Source organism: Dasypus novemcinctus, chromosome 3 (assembly GCF_030445035.2).
Source record: "Dasypus novemcinctus isolate mDasNov1 chromosome 3, mDasNov1.1.hap2, whole genome shotgun sequence".
Taxonomy (NCBI): Eukaryota; Metazoa; Chordata; class Mammalia; order Cingulata; family Dasypodidae; genus Dasypus; species Dasypus novemcinctus.
This window is the reverse complement of record NC_080675.1, coordinates 91,770,953-91,792,506: the sequence shown is the minus strand read 5'-3', so window position 1 is coordinate 91,792,506 and position 21,554 is coordinate 91,770,953. Positions and strand designations below refer to the sequence as shown.

Sequence of the window (21,554 nt, the reverse complement as noted above, 5' to 3'; positions counted from 1 at the left end):
ATCAAGCTGTCTAGTGATGAAGCTATAAACTATGGGTTCTAGATAAAGGAAAGCTACTTGTCCCTTCCATTCCTTTCTTTTCTTTCTCTGTCCTTATAAATGTGGTTTGCAAAAGGCAAACAGGTGGTAAATCATGGGACCTTCTAGCAGAGGTACGACTGGGAAAGTGATAAGGGAAAACTCACAGAAGGCTCCATGTGATTCTAAGATAAAAGCACTTCTCTCAGTCTTAGCATTAGGCAACTCTAGGACAAACCAACTTGGAAGGTGAAACAGTGCATGCCTGGAACACAGTAGGTTATGAAATTGGGCAAACTCATTTTTCTACCTTCTAATACTCTTTCATTTTTCCTGTTATTATTTGTTGCTTGAAAGGCCCAGAGGAAGAAGTTCAGGTACATACAAGGCAATATAGACACCAGGGTTCCATCTGCCCAATTTTATTGGGAACGAGGGCACTGTAACTACTGTCAAAGGGAAGGGAGCCCAATGGCTTCTCCTGCACCAAGATCCTTCAGAGTTGAGCCAGGGATGGAAGAGTAATGGACCTCTTTCTCAGGCAGGTCACACTAACATTCTCAGCAGGACATCCTAAAAAAGCTATGCTCCTCTAGCACAGCACTTGGCACTTAAGGAAAAGGGACCAATGAAGGTGGCATTAAGACGACAAGCCCAGACTCATCAGGACACCCACTCGGTCAACTGCTTTAGTGCTTCTTCGTCTTCATCTGCTTTGGGAGCTATGGGGACAAGACCCCAGAGAAGGAAAGGAGAAGTGTTAAGACCTCAGCAACTTATAGTTATCCTCTGCAATTACACTCAGAGCCTGCTGAATAATCTCGCCCCAGGAAAGAACCCATAGGTGTGATGCTATCCCAACACCTTTGTGTAAGTTCAAAAAAAGGCACGCCTTTCTCCCAGTGTTCACAGCCCTAACCCAGGGTACACAGCTTGGTGAGTAAAGCACAGGTCGGATTTCAGCCTCCATTCTCCCATCAGTCAGGCACCCTTTGCATTCAGCAGCCTATATATCTGTAGCACAGCCAGGACAGATATAGAGGAATCTCCCCATATCTCTCCCACCCTCTCAAGTCCTCCAGACAACAGAACAGCCCTGGGTACCTGGCCCTGCAGGCAGTTGTGTAGAGGGTACACTGGGCAGTTCGACTGGGGGTTCTTCCTTCTTCTTGTCCACATTTAACAACTCTCGGGCCAGTTCCTCCTGCTCCAGCTCTTCTAATTCTTCCAACAGTTCATCCTGGATATGGGAAGACAAGACTGTTCAACATGAAGGAAATTTCTACCTCTAAAAATACCACTCTTGGAATTCCCTCCCCAGTTTTCCCCAACAGCCTCTTGGGTATTCTTTCTGGCTGGTCCTACAGCTTTCTCTGATATTCCTTTACCCTTCACTCCCAATCACCTCATCCACATCATCTCCAAAGCCCACAGGCTGAGATATGGCATCTGAGATCTGCTGGGCCACCTCCTGTTGTTCCGTGATGTCGGCCATCAGTTCGTCTACCTTGTTGATGTCCCTAAGAACAAGATATACAGCCAAGAAATCAGGCAACAAGCCCTGACATTCTCATCTCTCATGAAGAAGACCCTCCTGCCTTGTGGCCTTAGCCTCTGGTAAGCCCATGGCTACCAGGTAGAAGAGATCCCTGGAAAATGTCAAGAGGCAAGTCCTGGCTAAAAAACAGCAAGAAGCCACACAGGGGAGGATATGTGACGCTTCTTTCCCTGGAGGATCTTTAAGAACCAGAAATCACCTTTCCTTTTCAGAGTGCTCTAGCCAGCAAAGGAATCTTCTTATAGGAAGCAAGGAAGCAGTCAGAGGTCTCGTCATACATATCTGTACTGCAAATTTACATTCTGAGTGGCTTTAAGGATCAAGGTGTAATACCAACTCACTGTCCCCAGTTCCTATGCTCCCTCCTCCCCTCCCTTGTACCCACATGTCCTGGTAGGCCTTCTTCATGCCTCGGGTGGCAAGCTCCATGGTCCGAAGCACTTCAGCATTGGTGGTGGCATTCTCAATGGCTTCACGCTGGAACTCCAGAGTGGATAATGTCCCATCGGTTTGGGCCAGCTGCTGTTCCAATCTTTTCTTCCTCCGCAAAGCCTGCAGGGCAGCTGACCCGGCCCACATCCTGAACATCTGAGTCAGAGGCCCCTGCTTCCCTCCTAGACCCTCCCGATCTGCTCCTTTCCCCATTACCTCTCTTATTCTTGGTCCCATGTTTCTTGGCGGTCTGTAGTTCCTGTTGAATCTTCTGCTCCAGGAACTCCTGTTTCTTGATAAGTATCTCCTCTGTCTCCTTCAGTTTCTGTATTGCCTCTTCAGGGGTTGGCCCGCTCTCCTTCTTCCCTGAAGAGTCCAATGGAGCAGGCCATATTGTGTGAAAGAAAGGCACGAACCCCCAAGCAGGGAAAGCATAGTAAATGCTAGGCACATCACTGTTATTGCTAATCACTAAATGACTCTACAATGAATGCGCTATCATCACTTTACAAATGTGGAGACAGGCTCACAGATGTTTAAATTTCTTTTGCCCAAAATTACAACTAATAAGAGACTGAGCAGGAATTGAAATGTGGCAGTATGACTTCCAAAGTAAGTATTCTTTTCACCATTCCTGGATGCCTTTCAAGTTATTTCCAGTCACTTTTTTAAGATTTATTTTTTATTCCGCACCCCCCCTCGTTGTCTGCTCTCTGTGTCGATTTGCTGTGTGTTCTTCTGTGACCACTTCTATCCTTCTCAGCGGCACTGGGAATCTATGTTTCTTTTTGTTGCATCATCTTATGTGTCAGCTCTCCATGTGTGTAGTGCTATTCTTGGGCAGGCTGCACTTTCTTTCGCACTGGGCGGCTCTCCTTACGGGGCACACTCCTTACATGTGGGGTTCCCCTACACGGGGGACACCCTACATGGCACAGCACTCCTTGTGCGCATCAGCACTGCACATAGGCCAGCTGCACACGAGTCAAGGAGGCCCGGGGTTTGAACCGCGGACCTCCCATGTGGTAGGCGGACGCCCTATCCATTGGGCCAAGTCCGCTTCCCTCCAGTCACTTTTTATGATCACTGTTCCATTTGCTGTCCTAGGAGATGCCCAAGGTCCTGACTCCACAGGGTCAAACTGAATGAAGTACAGGGGACTAGAAAAAAAAGATCTCAATTTCCCCCTTCATCTTCTAAACTTCTAACAGCATTTCATCAAAAATAAAAATCTGAGGTCCCTTGCCTGCTTAAAATTCTTCCATAGTCTTCACTGCCTACTGGATAAAATCCAAAACCTTTTAATGAGATGTACAAGGTCCTTCATATCCACTCTTTGTTTACCCCTCTATCCATACTTCCCTCTTCATATCACACACACACATACACACACACAGCAGCAGCAGCAGCCAGATGTCCTCTCTTTTCCTCAAACAGACCATACCTTACCTGCCTCTTTGTTTTGAACACACTGTTACCTCTTCTTGAAATACCTCAGTTCTCTACCTGACAAATGTCTAGCATTTTGGGAAGCTTTCTGGATCGCCATCCCCAAGGCCTACCTCTGCACTCACCTGGTTTTATAGGAACAACTCCATCATGGGGCTGCTAGACTACACAGTAAATGCCTGTATTTGCCTGCCTTCCTCCATCAGATCTGAGCGTCAAGAAAGTATTCTTTCTCAGTCAACTCAGACTCCTTCATTTCCAGCACAGTAACTGGCCTTTGGGTAAGCATCAGTGTTTTCAAAAAGAGTGGATGAAGACAGCCGGAAACCCACTGCCCAAACCTGTGTTGGGAGCCAGTTACAATCCCCTGGGCGACTCCGCGCTCTTTCCTTAGGGAGCAGGGCGGTACAGGCAGACGACAGCAAGGCTCCCTGAAAGGGCGAGGGGGGCGCTCTCTGGCACCGGAGACAGGCCTTACTCAAGTCATCGGTAAGGATTTTCAGGACCGCGGGTCTCCTCGGAATCTTCCCTTGCCCGGGGCCACTGTTTGGGTTCTGGAGCCCGCTCCCCACCGCCCAGGAGGCCGAGACTGTTGCAGATTCTCTTCCCCATTTCCCACCTCCCGGCAGCACCTCCCAGACCAGTCCTGCCTCGGCTCACCCTTCCTGAAGAGTCTGCCGAAACCACTCATCGCGATTCTCGCCTCCAACCCACCGCGGCCCTCCACACTTCCGCCTTGCTCCCGGGAGAGCGAAGCCTCATCACTCAGAGACCGGCCTTGGCCAATCCCTTCTTAGTATATCGCGGCGACGTCATCAACACGGCACAAAGGAGGTCACTTCCACCACATGACCTGTCTCAAGTCGATGGGCTCCTTTTAAAGAAACCATTTCACTTTCCACTCAATATAAAGGCCGCCAGCCCACCCAAAACAGAGGATTTTCTCCTTGGAAGAAAATGTTCAGGGTAATGGCACCCTGCTATATGGGGGTCGGTGGAAATTTCTTGGTGCCCTTTACCAGGGCAGAGCTCAGGAAAGAGGAGTGGGGACGGTGGGAACACAAACGAATGGAAGTCCTGTGCTTGTCACAACCTGATGCAGTCTAATGCCTCACACCCTGGTCTTGACCCTTCAGGACAGCCAACCCCAATTCACTTGTTACATCAATAGAAACAACCCACACTGTGGGTAAGATCTCTCTGACACACAAATACACTTCAACAATTTAAAAATTATTAAATAATTTAATAAATTACACCTGAAAATGCCTTCCTGCTTTCTTTTAGGTTTTATGCCTCAAATGAGTCTCATCCATAGGGCTGGACCTCAGAGCCCAACTTGGGCCTTTGCAAATGTCTCTAACCCTTGAGTTAGGGTTTGAAGAGTCATTCCATTCTGGACGTGAATGCATGTAACACCTAAAAGGAAAAGAAGTTACATTTTACTAAACCTTCAGGGCTACCCAATATTATGCTTACCTTTTGTGGCGTCACCTGTCATGCACACTATCCATTCTGAACTTATCTACTTAGCTCCTCCTAGGGACCCTTTCTCCTCATTCCCCAAATGGCTGTCCTCAGGACTCAGTACCCAATTTGCTGACATCCACAATATTCCGCTTCTCATCGTCAAAGAAGATCATCTGGGAGAAAGAAACTCCAGTCTTCTTCTGCAACCTGTGCCAGATAGAATACGGAATAATCAAGTTGGCCTCTCGGCTCCCCCAGTGACACTCGTATCATCATTCTCTTCCTGCTCCTACCCTTATTTTTGCATACCTCTCAAAGTGTGTGACCTTGATGCCTGGATAGATTTCCCGATAAACAAAATATCTGGCAAGGTCGAAGAGCTCCAGCAGCTGGTTGGCCCCTTCAATCTCACCAGTCCTGCAAGAGATGTAATAGATAGGATTAGCAGCGTGAAGCTAGGACTGCAAGTGAAGTTAAGTATAACTAGAGAAGGGGTCCTTAATCTTTTTTGTTCTACGGCCCCCTTTGCCTGTCAGGTGAAATCCACGGACCCTTTATTAAGTACACGCTATACTGTGTTTTATTTATAAGTATATCACACCCACACCAACACATCCCCCACAAGAATGTTTTTCTTTAAATTTCAATTTAAGCTCACAGACTCCTTGTTAAGAAACCCTGAAATAGAGGGAAATCAACTTGCTGTTTTTCCAGGATCAGTAGGCATCCCCGGCCTTTAATTCAACCCCATTGTCTTTTTTGTCTGACAGCAGGCGCCGAGCCAGGGTTTAATAAATAGGAGGCAATGGAGAGGGTATAATTGGGGAAAAATAGGCAAAGATTTGCAAATTTGCACCTCAAATTTTTGTAGCCAAGGGGTTACGTGGGAAATCTCTCCATGCATGCTTTCCTTAGCATTAGACTGAATTTTCGTCACTCTTCTTACCGGGAAGCGGCTGCGATGGGTACCCCATGGCCCTGTAGTCGCACCATGATTTCCGGCACATCTGGGTATAGTCGCACGGTCTGGCCCCGGCTATCTCGTATAGTTCCATCACTGCAAAGGGCGAGAGTGCGCTCAGCTCTGGCCCGGCCCCGCCTCGCCCTGTTCCCTAGCCCTGCCTCACCTGCTACTGCGGAACGGGGGGTCTACGTGCGTGTCGACCCAGAAAGGCCAGAGCGTATAATCTATGAGAGGAAGAAGGGATAAGGTTCTCGTTTTCGGGAGAGCTGCAACTGGGGTTTGGGGGAGGAAACGCCTTACGAACACCTCCCTACCGTTTCTCACCCCCTCACCCAGATCAAAGACTGCGAGCTTGGGAAGCCGTGCCATGACTGGCGCCCGCAGGCAGAGCACACCGACGTGAATCTTTTCCCAGGGCCATAGAGTGCTCGGTAATGTTCCGGTGGCTAGGAGGCCACCCCACCTGGCCATAGAGAAGCGGCCATAGAGCGCCAAGCTGAAGCTGTCAGGCTGGAGATCGCGCAAGAGCGCCATCTGATGCTGGAGGGGGGAAAGAACTGTAGCAAGGACCAACGGGACATGGAAGGGGAAACAACACACACAGCCGTCTCCAAGGTACTGGTCATTGGGATTTCTTCCCTCATTTCTCCACTCCACCCAGGCTTGGCAGATTCTACTAGAGATCCCAGAGAAGGGACACCCTTCCCTGCACCCGCTTTTCATTTTATCTTTCTGAGACCAAAGTAACCCATCATAGCTTGTCACTCCTCATCCATATCAGTCTCTGGACACACAGAGCCCAAAGCCCTCAGTAATATTCCATCCATAAAGAATGTGGTGTTTGCACAACACTTGGGGCCTTTCTCCAACCAGGATATCAAAACTACAATGGGAGAGAATTTACTCATCTGTTTTCTACCATCTACCTAAGTAGTATGCTGGTGGGTGTTTAAAACTAATTTGGAGGGACTAATGTTTGCCAGTTTCTGTAAATATTTCCATTACAACACATTTCTCGCTACCAAAACGAAGTCACTTAACTAGTTGGAAAGCGATGCCAATAGTTGGTCTTTGTAAGCCAGTAAGACCAGACTCCAGCACACTACCATGTGTAAGCCTTTCTAGAGTCCGCTAACCCCTCTAAGAGGACCATCCCTTCCCTGTCCTACTCCTTCAGCCTGGTAAAAATCTTTTTTTCCCTTAATATAACAGAATTTTATTGTCTCAATTTTGGAGGCTAGAAGTCTGAATCATGGTGTTAGCAGGGTTTATGCTTCCTCTGAAATCTAGAGAGTTCTGGCAATGGCTTGCCAGCAATCCAGGCATAACAACATCTGCACCATCACATGGAAGGATTGTCTCTTCTTTCCAATTTCCCCCCTTGTGAAGATACTGGCTGTATTGAATTAGGGCCCACCCTGATCGAGTTTGCCTCCCCCCCTACTTTATATTACAGTAACTAATATAGAACACATTTCCTATTTTAACCACATTCACGTATACAATTCCGCAGTGTGTTATAGTCATATTGTTTTATTGCCCACATCCATTACTCAGCTCTAAGATTTATTTATTCCCCCACCCCCACCCTAGTTGTCTGCTCTGTGTCCTTTCCCTGTGTGTTCTTCTGTGTCTATCTTCTCTTTGGGTGGAAGTGGGAACTGATCCTGGGAACTTCTGGAGTGGGAGAGAGGTGCTCAATCTCTTGTGCCACTTCAGCTTCCTGTTTTTTTTTTTTTCTTTTCTCTCCCCTTCTCTGCCCTCCCCCCCACCCCCAAGTTGTCTGTTCTGTGTCCATTTGCTGTGTGTTCTTCTGTGTCCACTTATATTCTTGTCAGTGGCACCAGGAATGTGTCTCTTTTGTTGCATCATCTTGCTATGTCAGCTCTCCATGTGTGCCGCGCCACTTCTGGGCAGGCTGCACTTTTTTTGTGCAGGGCAGCTCTCCTTACACGGCGCACTCCTTGCATGTGAGGCTCCCCTGTGTGGGGGACACCCCTGCGTGGCACCACACTCCTTGTGCACACCAGCACTGTGTGGGCCAGCTCATCTCACAGATCAGGAGGCCCTGGGTTTGAACCCTGGACTTCCCATATGGTAGGTGGATGCTCTATCTGTTGAGCCAAATCTGCTTTTCTGCTGTGTCTTATTGTCTCTCCTGTCTCTCTTGTTGCATCATTTTGCCGCACCAGTTCTCTGCTGGGGCCAGCTTACCTTCATCACGGGGCCTTGGCAATCAAGCCCTGGATCTCCCATATGGTAGACGGGAACCCAGTCACTTGAGCCACATCTGCTTCCCCACCCATCTTTTTTCATCTCCTCAAACAGAAACTACTCACCCATTAAGCTCTAATTCCCTCTTCCTGCCTTCCTCCCCCATCCTACCCCTTGTTACCTATACACTTCTGTCTCTATGAAATCTGGTTCTTTTAGGTATTTCATCTAAGCAAGATCATATAGTATTTTTCTTTTTGTGTTTGGCTTATTTTGCTCAACACTGGATCCATTGTGACTTCAGTCACATTTGTGCTATAGAAGATTCCAGAAGGCCAGTAAATGTTTTATTGACAACCAGGGACATAGCCATGAGAGGGAAGCACAAAGGACTGCAAACTAAAACCCAATACCCAGCAAGGGCCCTTTGGGCCAGGAACACTGCATCCTGGGGTCCTCAGAGTCTCCCACCAGTAGACACACAAGACTGGGCATCCAGGGGAGGGGGAAGTGGCTCTGGAGTCCCAGAACGTGAGAGGATATATGATGCCTCATTATAAGTGATGGGGTAAAGAGTTAAATTGAAGGAGGGTCCATCATTGCCTATGGCCACCTCCTCCTCTCAAGGCCAACACCAGGTGGAGGACTGAACCACCTAGGATCTTATAATCAGCTGCTGTCTTCTCATCATTCCTGTAGGAAAAGGAGTAAAAAAAAAAAAAAATTAGAAATGCCATCTAGAACAGGGTTCTTAACCTGAGATTCAGGGATCCCTTGGGAGGGGTTCCATAAACTTGGGGGAGAGAGAATTACATGTTTATTTTTGCTAACCCCTAACTGAAATTATTTCTTTTCTTTCTGAATGTAGGCCATAAAATGACAGTACCAGTATTAGCAATATGGGTAACCTGTTACCAATAGAAAATAGATATTGTCATATCATATTACAACTGCTGCAGGCTTCTTGAAAATATTTCAAAACTATAGTAGCTATTAGACTCAACATTAGATCTTATTTAATGCATTAATAAGGAAGCACAAATAATACTGTTTTGATTTTTCAGTATTTTGATAAGTTTATTTCAATATAGTTTCCTTTGTAATTCTATGTATTTTATTTTATGCCTATAAAAAATATATTCTTCAAACTGCCAAAGGGTAAAAAGCACCCAAAAAAAAAAAAAAAAAAAAAGCAGGGCTGATTTTCTCCAGCACTTGCCCCCTCCTTATCTTTACATAAGACTGTTATGACCTCATGCCCACCCCAAACTCACATCTGTTTGCCACTGTAGATAAGCCGCTGTTGCTGTGGGGGGATTCCTTCTTTCTCCTCCACACGCTCCTTGATTCGTTCCACCTTTAGGGGGACAAGTAGTCAGGAGCTGCTCAGGGGCAGGACCAAGGAGATGGAAAGAACAAAGGCTATGCTGACACCACATGGGAGAAAGGACCAAGTTCATAAACACACCCAAGTAAGGCAGGGAGGAGAAGGGCATGAAAGGGTGTAGGGCATACATCACCTTGTCTGTGGGCTCAATGTCAATCTCAATCTCCTTTCCAGTCAGTGTCTGAAAAAAAACAAGAGTTTCATGGGTCCTACAGCTCAACATACTTACAATTTGCCTTATAGGTAAAAAATCCTATCCTGGCCTCTGGAGATTCCACTATTTTCTGAGAAATGCACATTCTCAGCAAGCTGCTTGGAAGAATTACAAGACTTTGACAGTACTTGTATTCATCAAACATTTTTAGGCTGTGGACAAATTTGGTTGGGTGAGTCTGTGAACCATCTGTCCTCTTAACCCATAGATTCCTCCTTTCCCCCCCCCCAAAAAAAATCAGTGAGAATACTGGCATTCCTTAGGACAAGGCAACAATGAGATGTGTCCTAAAGAAAGTATTCCTTTAAGCCAGAAGGACCTTGTTCTATTATAAATATCAACACTAGAAACTAACATTCAGATAATTTAAAAAATCCTCAGACACACCAAGGATCACCTCTATTAGAATTCAACATTCCATTCTCACACATCTTCTCCATATTTCAAGCTAAATCTTATACTGCAGCTCTGAACTTCCTGACTTCTTCCATAGGTTGAGGGATGCTGTTGTCCAAATATTATGTTGATTGTACAGTCTGAAGTGTTATGCTCCACCCAATCCAATCTCCCACCCTTCCTTGCTTTTAAAGTTCCAGCTCACTGGTGAGCACTGTATCAAGCAACCAAAACTTTCTTGATTTTGCTCATTGTCTTGAAGGTGATAGGGTGATCAGCTATTTCAACCACTCGGCCTTTGAGCTCTAGAGCTCAAAGGCAGAGCCTCAATTGGGCAACTTGTTAAGTTTCCTTAACTGGTTAAGTGCTTCCCAGAGGCCCATGTTTTGAGCAAAATCTGCAGTATTCTGTGAAGCACTCTGCTCCAGCAGTACTTTGGTATCCTGTATTCCAGGCATTTTAAATGACAAATTTCAGGGCAGAGTTGATGCAAAATTACCATTAGGTATTTTATTACTGTATGCATAAACAAGCAGAAGTCCGTTTTTTTAAATCACACTATCAATATGATCAATTAAGGATTTCCCAACCAGGATTTCCCTGATGTTCCCAGAGTTCCTTTCCGGGAGGGGGGGGGTGGTAAAAATCTTAAGGTGTGGGACTATTTACCATTAAAAAGTTCTAATAAGCAAGTTGTCATTTGTACATAGGGTTAGAAACTGGTCTCAATTTTTATTAAATTCTTAGTATAAAATTAGAGTGCTTGCTTAGACTATGTCAATACATAGGATTGCACCTTAGCCTGCAGTACTTGCAGAGTTCATAGTTTTAAATAAAGGCAAATTAAAAGGAAATAAATAAATAAAGTTCCAGCTATATCAGTCTACAGTGACCCAGACCACAAAAGTACTATGCATGGTCTAATTCAGGGGTATTTCTTTGCTTATATTGCTTCCTTGTTGCATACCCCTTCCCATTCCTTTTCAAACCTTCAAAGACCCTCTATTAGAAGATCCTCTCCTGTATGATGCCAATATTTGTTCCCAGGGCACTGTAATTATACCTCCATTAATATGGTAATATGTCAGTAAAACATTTACTGGCCTTCTGGAATCTTCTATAGCACAAATGTGACTGAAGTCACAGCGGATCCAGTGTTGAGCAACTAGTTCTTTATGTGTCAAATGCTCCAACTAACACTCCAACTTCCTAAAGGACAGACCCTTAATCATCTTTCTAATCCAAGCATAAAGCATAGTAGGTCTGACATAAATCAATATGCATGGAAGCTTAAATACCCCACTGATCACATTATAATCACCATAGCCAACATTTGCTAAACATTTTCCAAATGTCAGAAACTATGCAAAAATTTTACATGCATCGACATATTTAATCCTTGCAAGTACCTATGAGATATGTACTATTACTGTGTCCATTTTATAGGTGAGGAAAATGGGGCTTGTATGGATTAAAAAGCATGCCTATGGGGAGCGGTTGTGGCACAAGATGTTGGGTGCCCGCCTCCCACACAGGAAGTTCCAGGTTTGATTCCAGGTGCCTCCTAAAGAAGACAAGCAGACAACCAGCAATCACAACAGACAGATGAGGGAGCTATCTAATGGGGAAAAAGAAAATTTCCTATAGTATAACAGTGGTTGAAAGGGATAAGTCTAAGGTCATGTACTTTACTAAAAGGAAAGCTAAAAATTGTAATATGAGACTGAATAGCACAATAAAACCTCACATAAAATATGAAAGAAAAAAAGCATGCCTAAGACATGAGCTTCAAAGTAGGAACAACCAAGTGTCCCTCAACAGAGGAGGGGATAAACAAAATGTAGTATATACATACAGTGGAATATTATTCAGCTGTAAAAAGGAATGATGTTCTGATATATGCTACATGCAACATGGATGAATTCTGAAAACATGCTGAGTGAACAAAACAGATACAAAAGGAAAAATACTGTAGGATTCCATTTACATGAAATATCTAGAATAAGCAAATTCATAAAGAAAAAGAAGTACATTAGCGTTTATTAGGAGTCGGGGCAGAGGAGAATGGGGAGTTATTGCTTACTGGGTTCAGAATTTCTGTTTCAAGTGATGGAAAAGTTTTGGTAATAGATGGTGACGACAACACAACATTGTGAGTTTAATTAGTACTACTGAATTGTACATTTAAAAATGGTTAAAACAGAAAACTTTGTGTTATATATGTTACCACAATAAATATTAAAAAAACAAAAACAAATCATGCCTATAAAGTAAAAAGTAGAGGAATGTGACTCTGAACACAGATTCTCTGGTCCCAGGACCCCCATGCTTTTAGCTATGTATTCTGTACTGCCCAAGTCTGGCTGGTCTAGTATTGGGATCTAATGTACACTCCTGTAGTAACTAACAAAAATAACATTTGGTTCCTACTTATGGTATTCACCCAGACCAGCACAGAGAAAGTACTTAGACAATTTCTTGACCACAAGAATGGCTCAGACCTAAGTATGTTCTTAAAAATACAGTAGCAACTCCTTTTCATTTACCTTCCTAGAAGTCAAAGAATGAACCACAAGTTTCCACCCCAAACCAAGACCTGGTCTGTGTGGAAGTTTTCAATAGCCTATGGCAAAATGAGAAGAATACTGACTATGGTGAGATTTTTCATATAGCTAAATATATTCAGGTGATAAAATGTCCTTTTATGAAATGACAGTGACCATATATGGTAATTTTTAAAAAGTCCCTCAAATGACAAAATAAAAAGTCTGCAAATCTGTACTGTCTACAAATTATTCAACTTTATTTATCGTAACATCTTAAATACAAAAATTCTTCAACTTGGCAATTTCAGTTTTAGGTAACTAATTTGGAAGAAAAAGTTGGGCACATATCCAAAGAGGAACATGTGAGATATACTGCAACACTGCTTGTAAAAGCAGAAAACTAAAAATAGCTTAAGTGCCAATGATAAGAAATTATTAGGGTGGTGGACTTGGCCCAGTGGTTAGGGCATCCGCCTACCACATGGGAGGTCCGTGGTTCAAGCCCCGGGCCTCCTTGACTCGTGTGGAGCTAGCCCATGCGCAGTGCTGATGCGCGCAAGGAGTGCCCTGCCATGCAGGGGTGTCCCCCGCGTAGGGGAGCCCCACGCACAAGGAGTGCGCCCCGTAAGGAGAGCCACCCAGCACGAAAGAAAGTGCAGCCTGCTCAAGAATGGCACCACATACACGGACAACTGACACAGCAAGATGACGCAACAAAAAGAAAACGGATTCCCGTGCCACTGGCAAGAATACAAGCGGACACAGAGGAACACACAGCGAATGGACACCGCGAGCAGACAACTGGGGGGGAGGGGGAGAAATAAATAAAAAATAAATCTTAAAAAAAAAAAAGAAATTATTAAACAATGCAACATCCCTAGAGCAGTATGTTACACCACAGTTTATACACTAACATGGAAAGATTTGAAGAATGTATAATTCTTTAGAGAATATAAAATTACATGTTTCCTATAGGCAGGTATATACAAAAGTAATATGTACATGCCTAGAAGAAGGGATTAAAAGCATACATATCTCTTTTAATAGTGATTACCTTTAAGAAGAAAAGTAGGACTGAGAATAGGGTAAAGCAGGGGTAATTATTTATATGTACTGTTCAAAAAATTTTAACAAAAAATATTCTTTTATTGCATGAATATTAATAAACAAATATTCATTTCAACTCTTTTTTTAAGTACTGGGGATTGAACGCAGGACCTGGTACATGGGAAGCAGGCACTCAATCACTTGAGCTACATCTGCTTCCTTCATTTAAGCTTAATTTTAGAAGAGTAAAAGAAGACTCTAAGAGAATCCCTAGAGCTGCTCTCCCAAGAGACTTTATGGTCTCTTGTTTAGACTCTATGACATTAAAAAAAAAATTATTGGTTTGTAAAATCTAAAACTCTAGGCGGCCATGGGGTTTTGGGAAGTCCTTTGTTTCTGAAACTGACCATAGAGATAGGGTACCATGAATATATCTAAAAAGCAGTTTGACAATACGCTGTCTCAGCAACAATAGCTGTAGGAAAATGATCATGAGTACATACAAAAATATACCCAAAACAACAGTCATCTAAGATCAAAGAATTGGCAATTAAATAAATTCTGGTACAACCACACAGGGAAGATTACACATTCCTCAATGTTTAGAACAATTAGCTACTTAGAAAATATTAAAATTTCACTAGTAATTAGAAAAGAAAGCAAGTTACAATATATATTGATGATTCCAATTTTGTAAAAACAAAACAAATCAAGAAAATGCACAAGTGTGCATTTATATCTTTTCAAAGAAGTTTGGAATCATACACATATTCCAGTGCTTTTATCTTGAGTTGTGGTGACTTTATTATTCTTGGATTTTCTGTATTTTCAAGCATATGTTGTAATGAGAAAAAAAAAGTTTCTAAAATGATGTCTTTGATGAAGGTATAAGGAAACAATTCTCTAAAGCAGTGCTGTCTAACAGAAATATAATCACATAAACAATTTTAAATTCACTAGTGGTCACATTTTAAGAGTTTTTTAAAAAGGTGAAATTAACGTTAATATTTTCAAACCCAATATATCTAAAATTTTGTCATTTCAACATGTAATTAATATAAAAATTATATTTTTTACATTCTTTTTTGGAAAACCAAATCTTCAAGATCCTGTATTTCATGCTTATAGCACATCTCAATTCAGATGCTAAATTTTCATCTGAAAAACCTGACCTGTATTTAGATTTCATTATATTTACAGAATGACAAACAAGGATTTACACACCCAACTTATTTCAAACATACTTTGAAATTTTCCAACAATTGAATCAACTTTAGTTTAAAATTGATATTAAATAAAATTAAAATTTCGATTCCTGTCTCACTAACGACATTTCAAGTGTTCAATAGCCACAAATGGCTAGTGGCTACCATATCAGACAATGAGCCTCTCAAGCATTCTAGCTAATAAATATATGAAGGAATGATGAAATGAGAACATTGCCAGTTTGTAACCCCTAATGAAATAATGGATCTAGGCAATGACTCATATCACAGAAAAGACAAACAACCTGACAGAAGTACATACCACATCACCACCTATGAATTACCCTTACAAAAACACGAAAATGACTAAATTGGGTTTTTAAATCTTATTACTAATTGAAAGGAAAGAATATATTAAAAGGCAACATGGGGATGTAAAGGTGACATGGGGATGTAATCTGCAAAATTTGAATCACAGGAAACTCTATATGGACAAACAGTCTAGTTTATTCAACAAAAGAAAATGGGGAAGGGGAAACTATAGATTAAAAGAGACTTAAAATGCCTATCAATCTCTCGTCTTCACCCTGTCTGGGTGTCTGTCCCTGTGCCTGTTCCTTGCGTGCCCAGCGCTCACCATTTTCCCCTGGCCATGATGGCCATGCAAGTAAAACCTGGGCATTTATAATTTATAGTGGGGAACTGTAATCTATAAATCGGCCCATTTTATCACTCTTCAGCCCCTTCCTCTACCTAGGACCCATGATCTGTTATTTTCTCCCATTTCTCTTTCCCTCCCTACCTTAATAAATTACTAGCCCAATCAGAAAAAATAAATAAATAAAATACATATCAGCTAATTGCAATTTATGGATCTTAGTTGGATTCAGATCCAAAGAAATTGTTAAAAAAGTGTTGAGACAATAGGGTAAATTCAATGATCATTGTTAATTTTTTAGGTGTAATAATTATGGGTATCCTAGGAAAATTCTCCCTTTTAGAGATAAATAATATATACTATGCTATCTGGAATTTGCTTAAAAAAAAAATAGGTAGAGGGAATTGGTGGATATAAAAAAGATTTGCCATGAGGTAATTTTTAAACCTGGGTAAAGGGTGCATTATGCCCTTCTCTCTGCAGTTGTTTGAAATTTTCCACAATTTAAAGATTTTTAAAGTTTTTAAGCAATTTGTTTTTTAAAAATTTGCTACAAAAGGCATGTTCATTTTAGAACATTTAGAAAATGAAGATAAAAATAATCAGCCTAGCCAGAAGTGGAAAAAACAATCCAAATATCCATCAACTAACTGATCAACGGATAACAAATGTGGTTTATACATACAATGGAATACTATTTAGCAATAAAAAAAATGAAATACTGATATATGCTACAATGGTGATGAACTTCAAAAATATTATGCTCAGTGGAAGAAACCAATCACAAAGGAAGACATATTGAATAATTCCATTCATGTGAAAAATGTCCAGAACAGGTAACTCTATGGAGACAGAAAGTAGATTAGCGATTGTCTGAGGCTGGGGGTGGGAATTGGAAATGAGCCTGAAAAAAATGTTAAAAAGATATTCTTGATATAGCATGTCTACCTGAGTTTCTCCCTCAAATCTATTCATTGTAATCTGACAACGCTTTTTAACAAGTATCTGATGACACCCGGCCCAACACTGCTGTAGGCACTGATGGGGATATAAAAGGTTTAAGTGTCCCAGTCTTTGCCAACCATCTTTTTCAAGTGAAGATTTGCAAACAAGAAACAATTAGACACACAATTAATACAATGAAACATTATTCCAGGAGGTATCATACTGAACATTGTCCTGGAAGTACAAAGTACAAGAATAAAGTACTATGATGAGTGAACAATGAATGTAATTCAAAACCTAATGAGGTAACATGCCATACCCACTAGAATAGCTAAAATCAAAACAAAGGACACCATCAAAAGTTGGCTAGGGTACAGGGCAACTAAAATACTCCTAAACTGTAGGTGAGAATTTAGAATGTACAATCACTTGGAGAACTACCTGGCAGTTTCTTTTACAGTTAAAACACATACCTACCACATGAGCCAGTAATTCCATTCCTAGGCATTTATCCAAGAGAATGAAGACGTGTCTCCTCAGAAAGACTTGTATTAGAACATTCAGAGGAGCCTTATTCATAAAAACCAGGAATGGAAACCACCCAAATGTCCATCAACAGGATAATGGGTGAATACATATTATCCACTGGATGTGATAGTCATCCTATGGAATACTACTCAGAAAAAAGGAACAAATTACTGATACACATAAGGGACATTATGCTGTGTGAAAGAAGCCAGGCACAAAAATCATATATTGTATGAGTCCATTTACATGAAGTTCTAAAAGAAGCAAAACTAACCTATGGAACTTTCTGGGGGAGTGGAAATGTTCTATATCTTGTTTTTGTGGTGGTTACATGGGTGCATACTTTTGTTAAAAATCCATCAAAACCCTTAAATAACTGTGTACTTTACTGTAAGTGAAAAAAAAAAAAAAAACAAACATGAATGAGAAAACTGGGGCTCAGATAGTGAAGACAGTTGTCCAAGGTAGTCTGCACTAAGGAAATCAATGTAGGAAGTGGATTTAAGGGAGCAATAAGATGAAAGATGTTTAAGGACGATCTCTTTAATTTCATACACTGTGTCTTGATTTAGACTCTAAACTGTAGAGGGGATACGGTGATAGGAAAACCTGGGTGGAGGTATCCAGAGCAATAAAGACATAATAAGACCCTGGAGAGAATGAGGGCAATGGGAATGGAAAGAAAAATAAAGAAGAAAGAAGTATCAAAGGGGAGGCACATGTGGTTTAAGCAATTGAGCTACCACCTACCACATGGGAGGTCCTGGGTTCAGTTCCTGGTGCCTTCTGGAGAAGACAGGCAAAACAGTGAGCTGGTGCAATGGGCAGGCACGGTGAGTTGACGCAACAAGATGAAGCAAAAAAGAGACACAAAGAGGAAAGACAATGAGAGACACAACAAACCAGGGAGCTGAGGTGGCTCAAGCAATTGAGCACCTCTCTTCCACATGGGAGGTCCCTGGTTCAGTTCCCAGTACCTCCGAAATAGAAGATAAGCAAACACAGAAAGCACACAACAAATGGATAGAGAGAGCAGACAGTGAGCACAAACAACGAAGGGGGGAATAAATAAATAAATCTTTTAAAAAAATTATCAAAGGAAAAATTAGGTTCTATGAAAGAGTGATGAACGTAAAGAACTGGGTTCCAGATACCTGGGTAAATTGATCGATGTGATCAATTGTGTGAAGTGGATATTGGGAAGATAGCTTAAGACAGAATATGAAAAAAAGAATATGATGTATTTAATGTTATAACCACAGAAACTGAGGTGGCAAGAAAATACTTAAATCAGCAGGGATTTAGTTGTAAAGGATTATAGAAAGAAAAACAGGAGTAAGCTTCAGGAGACAACATAAGAATGAATAACTCACAAAGGAAACCTGCTAATAAAACCTATCACTGGTATAGTAATTAAATGCTAACTAATTGCCTTAATATATCAAGCAAGGCAGCAAACATGAGAGAGAAATGGATGGTGGGTAGAGACCTGTCTGAAGACAAAGAGTTTCACAGGGAAAAAACCTGACAATTTTAGAGTACTTAATAAAAAATGAACTCAAAGTTCTTACAATTGGAAAGAGACAAGATGTAGAACTTTGCTGCTCCAACTGTAGTCCCAAGACAAGCAGCAATAGCGTCACCCAGAAGCTTCTAAAAATGCAGAGTCCCAGGCCCCATCCCAGATTCAGTGAATGAGAATCATCATTTCAACAAGAATTTTATGTACTTTAAAGTTTGAGAAGTTCACTTAGAACACAGTATTATTCAAACTGTAGGTCGCATCCCATTAGTTAAAATCAACTTAAAATAAAAAATGTCAGAGCGTATCACACATAGTAAAATTTTTTGTGTAACATTTCTCAGTGTGGGTGGAGAGCAAAAAACTTTAAAAAACACTGAGTACAGGGAAGCGGACTTGGCCCAGTGGTTAGGGCATCTGTCTATCCCATGGGAGGGCCGCGGGTCAAACCCCAGGACTCCTTGACCGGTGTGGAGCTGGCCCATGCGCAGTGCTGATGCGCGCAAGAGGTGCCATGCACGCAGGGGTGTCCACCGCGTAGGGGATCCCCATGCCCAAGGAGTGCGCCCCATAAGGAGAGTTGCCCAGCACGAAACAAAGTACAACCTGCCCAGGAATGGCGCTGCACACACTGAGAGCTGACACAGCAAGATGACGCCACAAAAAGAAACACAGATTCCCATGTCGCTGACAACAGAAACGGAGAAAGACGACGCAGCAAATAGACACAGAGAACAGACAACCAGGGCGGGGATAAATAAATAAATGCATCTTAAAAAAAGACATTGAGTACAAATACAGTAATATCTTCTTGAGAAGACTATGAGGACATGAGAAACCACATACCTTGAAAAGAAGATAAATATTCATGTTAGTAATTCTCAAAATTTTTTAATTTATTTTATTTATTTACTTTTTAAAGATTTATTTTTTATTTATTTAATTCCCCTCCCCTCCCCCGGTTGTCTGTTTTCTGTGTCTTTTTGCTGCGTCTTGTTTCTTTGTCCGCTTCTGTTGTCGTCAGCGGCACGGGAAGTGTGGGCGGTGCCATTCCTCGGCAGGCTGCTCCCTCCTTCGCGCTGAGCAGCTCTCCTTATGGGTGCACTCCTTGCGTGTGGGGCTCCCCTACGCGGGGGACACCCCTGCGTGGCACGGCACTCCTTGCGTGCATCAGCACTGCGCATGGGTGCTCCACACGGGTCAAGGAAGCCCGGGGCTTGAACCGCGGGCCTCCCATGTGGTAGACGGAGGCCCTAACCACTGGGCCAAAGTCCGTTTCCCTCAAATTTTTTTTATAACCCACGCTAAGAAGCACGTATCCAGTAACATATACGTACGTGTGTAAAAAACATATAAAATGAAAACAAAATCCTTACCAACAGTATAATCTGATATTTTCTATTTTCTTATTTTTTTAATTGTTGCTTGCCACCCAGTGATCCATTAAATTGATTTCATGATCCTTTTGTAGGTCACAACTCAAAGGTTGAGAAAACAATCTTCAACATGCGGCTTGGCCTCAATCCTAACTTAAGAGGTGATTTGGGGAAGTGGAACTGGCTCAACTGACAGAGCATCCACCTACCACATGGGAGGTCCACGGTTCAAACCCCAGGCATCCTTGACCTGTGTGGAGCTGGCCCATGCGCAGTGCTGATGCGCGCAAGGAGTGCCCTGTCACGTAGGGGTGTCCCCACGTAGGGGAGCCCCACACGCAAAGAGTGTGCCCTGTAAGGAGAGCCGCCCTTTGCGAAGAAAGCACAACCCGCCCAGGTGTGGCGCTGCACACACAGAGAACTGACGCAGCAAGATGATGCAACAAAAAGAGACACAGATTCCCGGTGCCACTGAAAAGAATCCAAGCAGACACGAATGGACAGAGAGAGCAGACAACGGGTGGGGGGAGAGAAATAAGTAAAATTTTAAAAAATTAAAAAAAGAAAAAAGAAGAGGTGGTTTGGAAAGGTGGGAGAAGAAAAGTTAAGAGTGGCTATTATGTATGGGGAATATACTAAATAGCTGGTGAGATACCAAGGACAGAGTTACTTAGTAAAAAGGCCATACTGATATTGGACTACATCAACCATCAGTTTTTGGTCTCTTTCTCTGAAGGAACATAAGAGGAAATAGCAGATAGCTTTAATGAGCGTTAGGAACTGAAGGAGGACCACGGGAGTTGAAGAGATGGAGATGAAGGAAACACCGACGTTAGCTGCCAGTACCAAGAATTGGGCACCTGAAACTAACCTGCCTTAGTCAAGGAAGTGAGGCTGGTCCAGGGTGCTCGGCTCAGAAAGGCAAGTGCTGACTGAACACACTCCCAGCTTTGGTTCCTGAAAGGATGGCTGAGGTACTAAACCACCACCATCAAAGGCTCACAGTCTAGCCCCTGGAAGGTCCCTGGTTCTCCCAGGCTAACATTTCTGTGCTATGCTCGGAAGCAAGCTACGTTAGAGGTCAGAAGCAGGGAACCTGGGAATGAATAATGGAGAAGAGAGGTTATTCCAAGAATCTGATGAAGAGCCAAGCTGCCGCTAGGCCTTCTCTGTGACCCCGGACAAAGGCAGCCACATTCTGGGTCACGTCACCGTCTTGCCGAGAAAGCAGGGATGGCAAAAACCTGGGGGTCATCTGTCGGGGCCGGCTCCCAGCTTTCAAAGCCCTCCTGGACCCCCTATTTCCCATCACCATCGCGGGGAACCCTGAGACTGTCTGCGCCCTCCAGGCACGGGAAAGGCGTGGTTTTCCTTCCCCGCATCTCCCGTAAGGCACCGCGGCCAACCCAGTCTCCCTGCCCCTTGGCAAGCTGGAGGTCCTCCCACCTTCACTTTAATTAGCATCTTCTTCCCAGTTTCGGGGGGCACACGGAAAAATTGCTGCTTCCACCGCCGCGGTCACCGCTGCTGCTCCCCAGCACCGCGCCTGTGGGAATCACTTCTGCTTCCGGGTCACTGTTTAGCTCCACCCCCTTCTTTCCACGAGATTCTTGATAGGCTCAAGA

At 42.9% G+C, this 21,554-nt stretch overlaps 3 protein-coding genes across 4 annotated transcripts; all 3 read right to left on the bottom strand.

Annotated features, from left to right (window-relative positions):
- Nucleotides 1-424: 424 nt before the first annotated feature.
- CHMP4A (charged multivesicular body protein 4A) lies at nucleotides 425-4,271 on the bottom strand. Its single transcript, XM_012527117.4, has 6 exons — nucleotides 4,118-4,271; nucleotides 2,225-2,374; nucleotides 1,962-2,139; nucleotides 1,424-1,538; nucleotides 1,123-1,258; nucleotides 425-740 (listed from the first exon to the last, which is right to left on the bottom strand). Exons 1-6 carry the CDS (start codon nucleotides 4,146-4,148, stop codon nucleotides 682-684), a joined length of 669 nt encoding a protein of 222 aa, XP_012382571.1. The 5' UTR covers nucleotides 4,149-4,271; the 3' UTR covers nucleotides 425-681.
- A 411-nt stretch (nucleotides 4,272-4,682) lies between these two features.
- Nucleotides 4,683-6,440, bottom strand: MDP1 (magnesium dependent phosphatase 1). 2 transcript variants are annotated; one of them, XM_004463370.4, is made up of 6 exons: nucleotides 6,206-6,440; nucleotides 6,055-6,115; nucleotides 5,874-5,984; nucleotides 5,237-5,344; nucleotides 5,049-5,134; nucleotides 4,683-4,876 (listed from the first exon to the last, which is right to left on the bottom strand). In XM_004463370.4, the coding sequence occupies exons 1-6, from the start codon at nucleotides 6,423-6,425 to the stop codon at nucleotides 4,785-4,787; spliced, it is 678 nt and encodes a 225-aa protein (XP_004463427.2). In that variant the 5' UTR covers nucleotides 6,426-6,440; the 3' UTR covers nucleotides 4,683-4,784. The 2 variants fall into 2 exon arrangements, with proteins under 2 accessions (XP_004463427.2, XP_004463428.2); XM_004463371.4 differs by having other exon boundaries at nucleotides 6,224-6,440.
- A 2,123-nt stretch (nucleotides 6,441-8,563) lies between these two features.
- On the bottom strand, nucleotides 8,564-21,519 carry NEDD8 (NEDD8 ubiquitin like modifier). Its single transcript, XM_004463387.5, has 4 exons — nucleotides 21,376-21,519; nucleotides 9,626-9,673; nucleotides 9,380-9,462; nucleotides 8,564-8,798 (listed from the first exon to the last, which is right to left on the bottom strand). The coding sequence occupies exons 1-4, from the start codon at nucleotides 21,391-21,393 to the stop codon at nucleotides 8,702-8,704; spliced, it is 246 nt and encodes an 81-aa protein (XP_004463444.1). The 5' UTR covers nucleotides 21,394-21,519; the 3' UTR covers nucleotides 8,564-8,701.
- Nucleotides 21,520-21,554: the final 35 nt, after the last annotated feature.

Excerpts from the sequence above, each read along its gene's own strand:
- CHMP4A (XM_012527117.4), bottom strand. The coding sequence starts at position 4,148 with ATGAGTGGTTTCGGCAGACTCTTCAGGAAGG. Across the intron at positions 2,140-2,224 it reads TGGGACCAAGAATAAGAGAG|CTGCCCTGCAGGCTTTGCGG; the intron begins GTAATGGGGAAA and ends GGGCCGGGTCAG. Across the intron at positions 1,259-1,423 it reads TTGGAGATGATGTGGATGAG|GATGAACTGTTGGAAGAATT; the intron begins GTGATTGGGAGT and ends TCCCATATCCAG.
- NEDD8 (XM_004463387.5), bottom strand. Across the intron at positions 9,463-9,625 it reads ACATTGAGCCCACAGACAAG|GTGGAACGAATCAAGGAGCG; the intron begins GTGATGTATGCC and ends GTCCCCCTAAAG. Across the intron at positions 8,799-9,379 it reads ATCTACAGTGGCAAACAGAT|GAATGATGAGAAGACAGCAG; the intron begins GTGAGTTTGGGG and ends CTTTTCCTACAG.
- MDP1 (XM_004463370.4), bottom strand. The coding sequence starts at position 6,425 with ATGGCGCTCTTGCGCGATCTCCAGCCTGACAGCTTCAGCTTGGCGCTC. Across the intron at positions 6,116-6,205 it reads GGGTGAGGGGGTGAGAAACG|ATTATACGCTCTGGCCTTTC; the intron begins GTAGGGAGGTGT and ends TTCCTCTCATAG. Across the intron at positions 4,877-5,048 it reads TGTGGATGTCAGCAAATTGG|GTGTTACATGCATTCACGTC; the intron begins GTACTGAGTCCT and ends TTTTCCTTTTAG.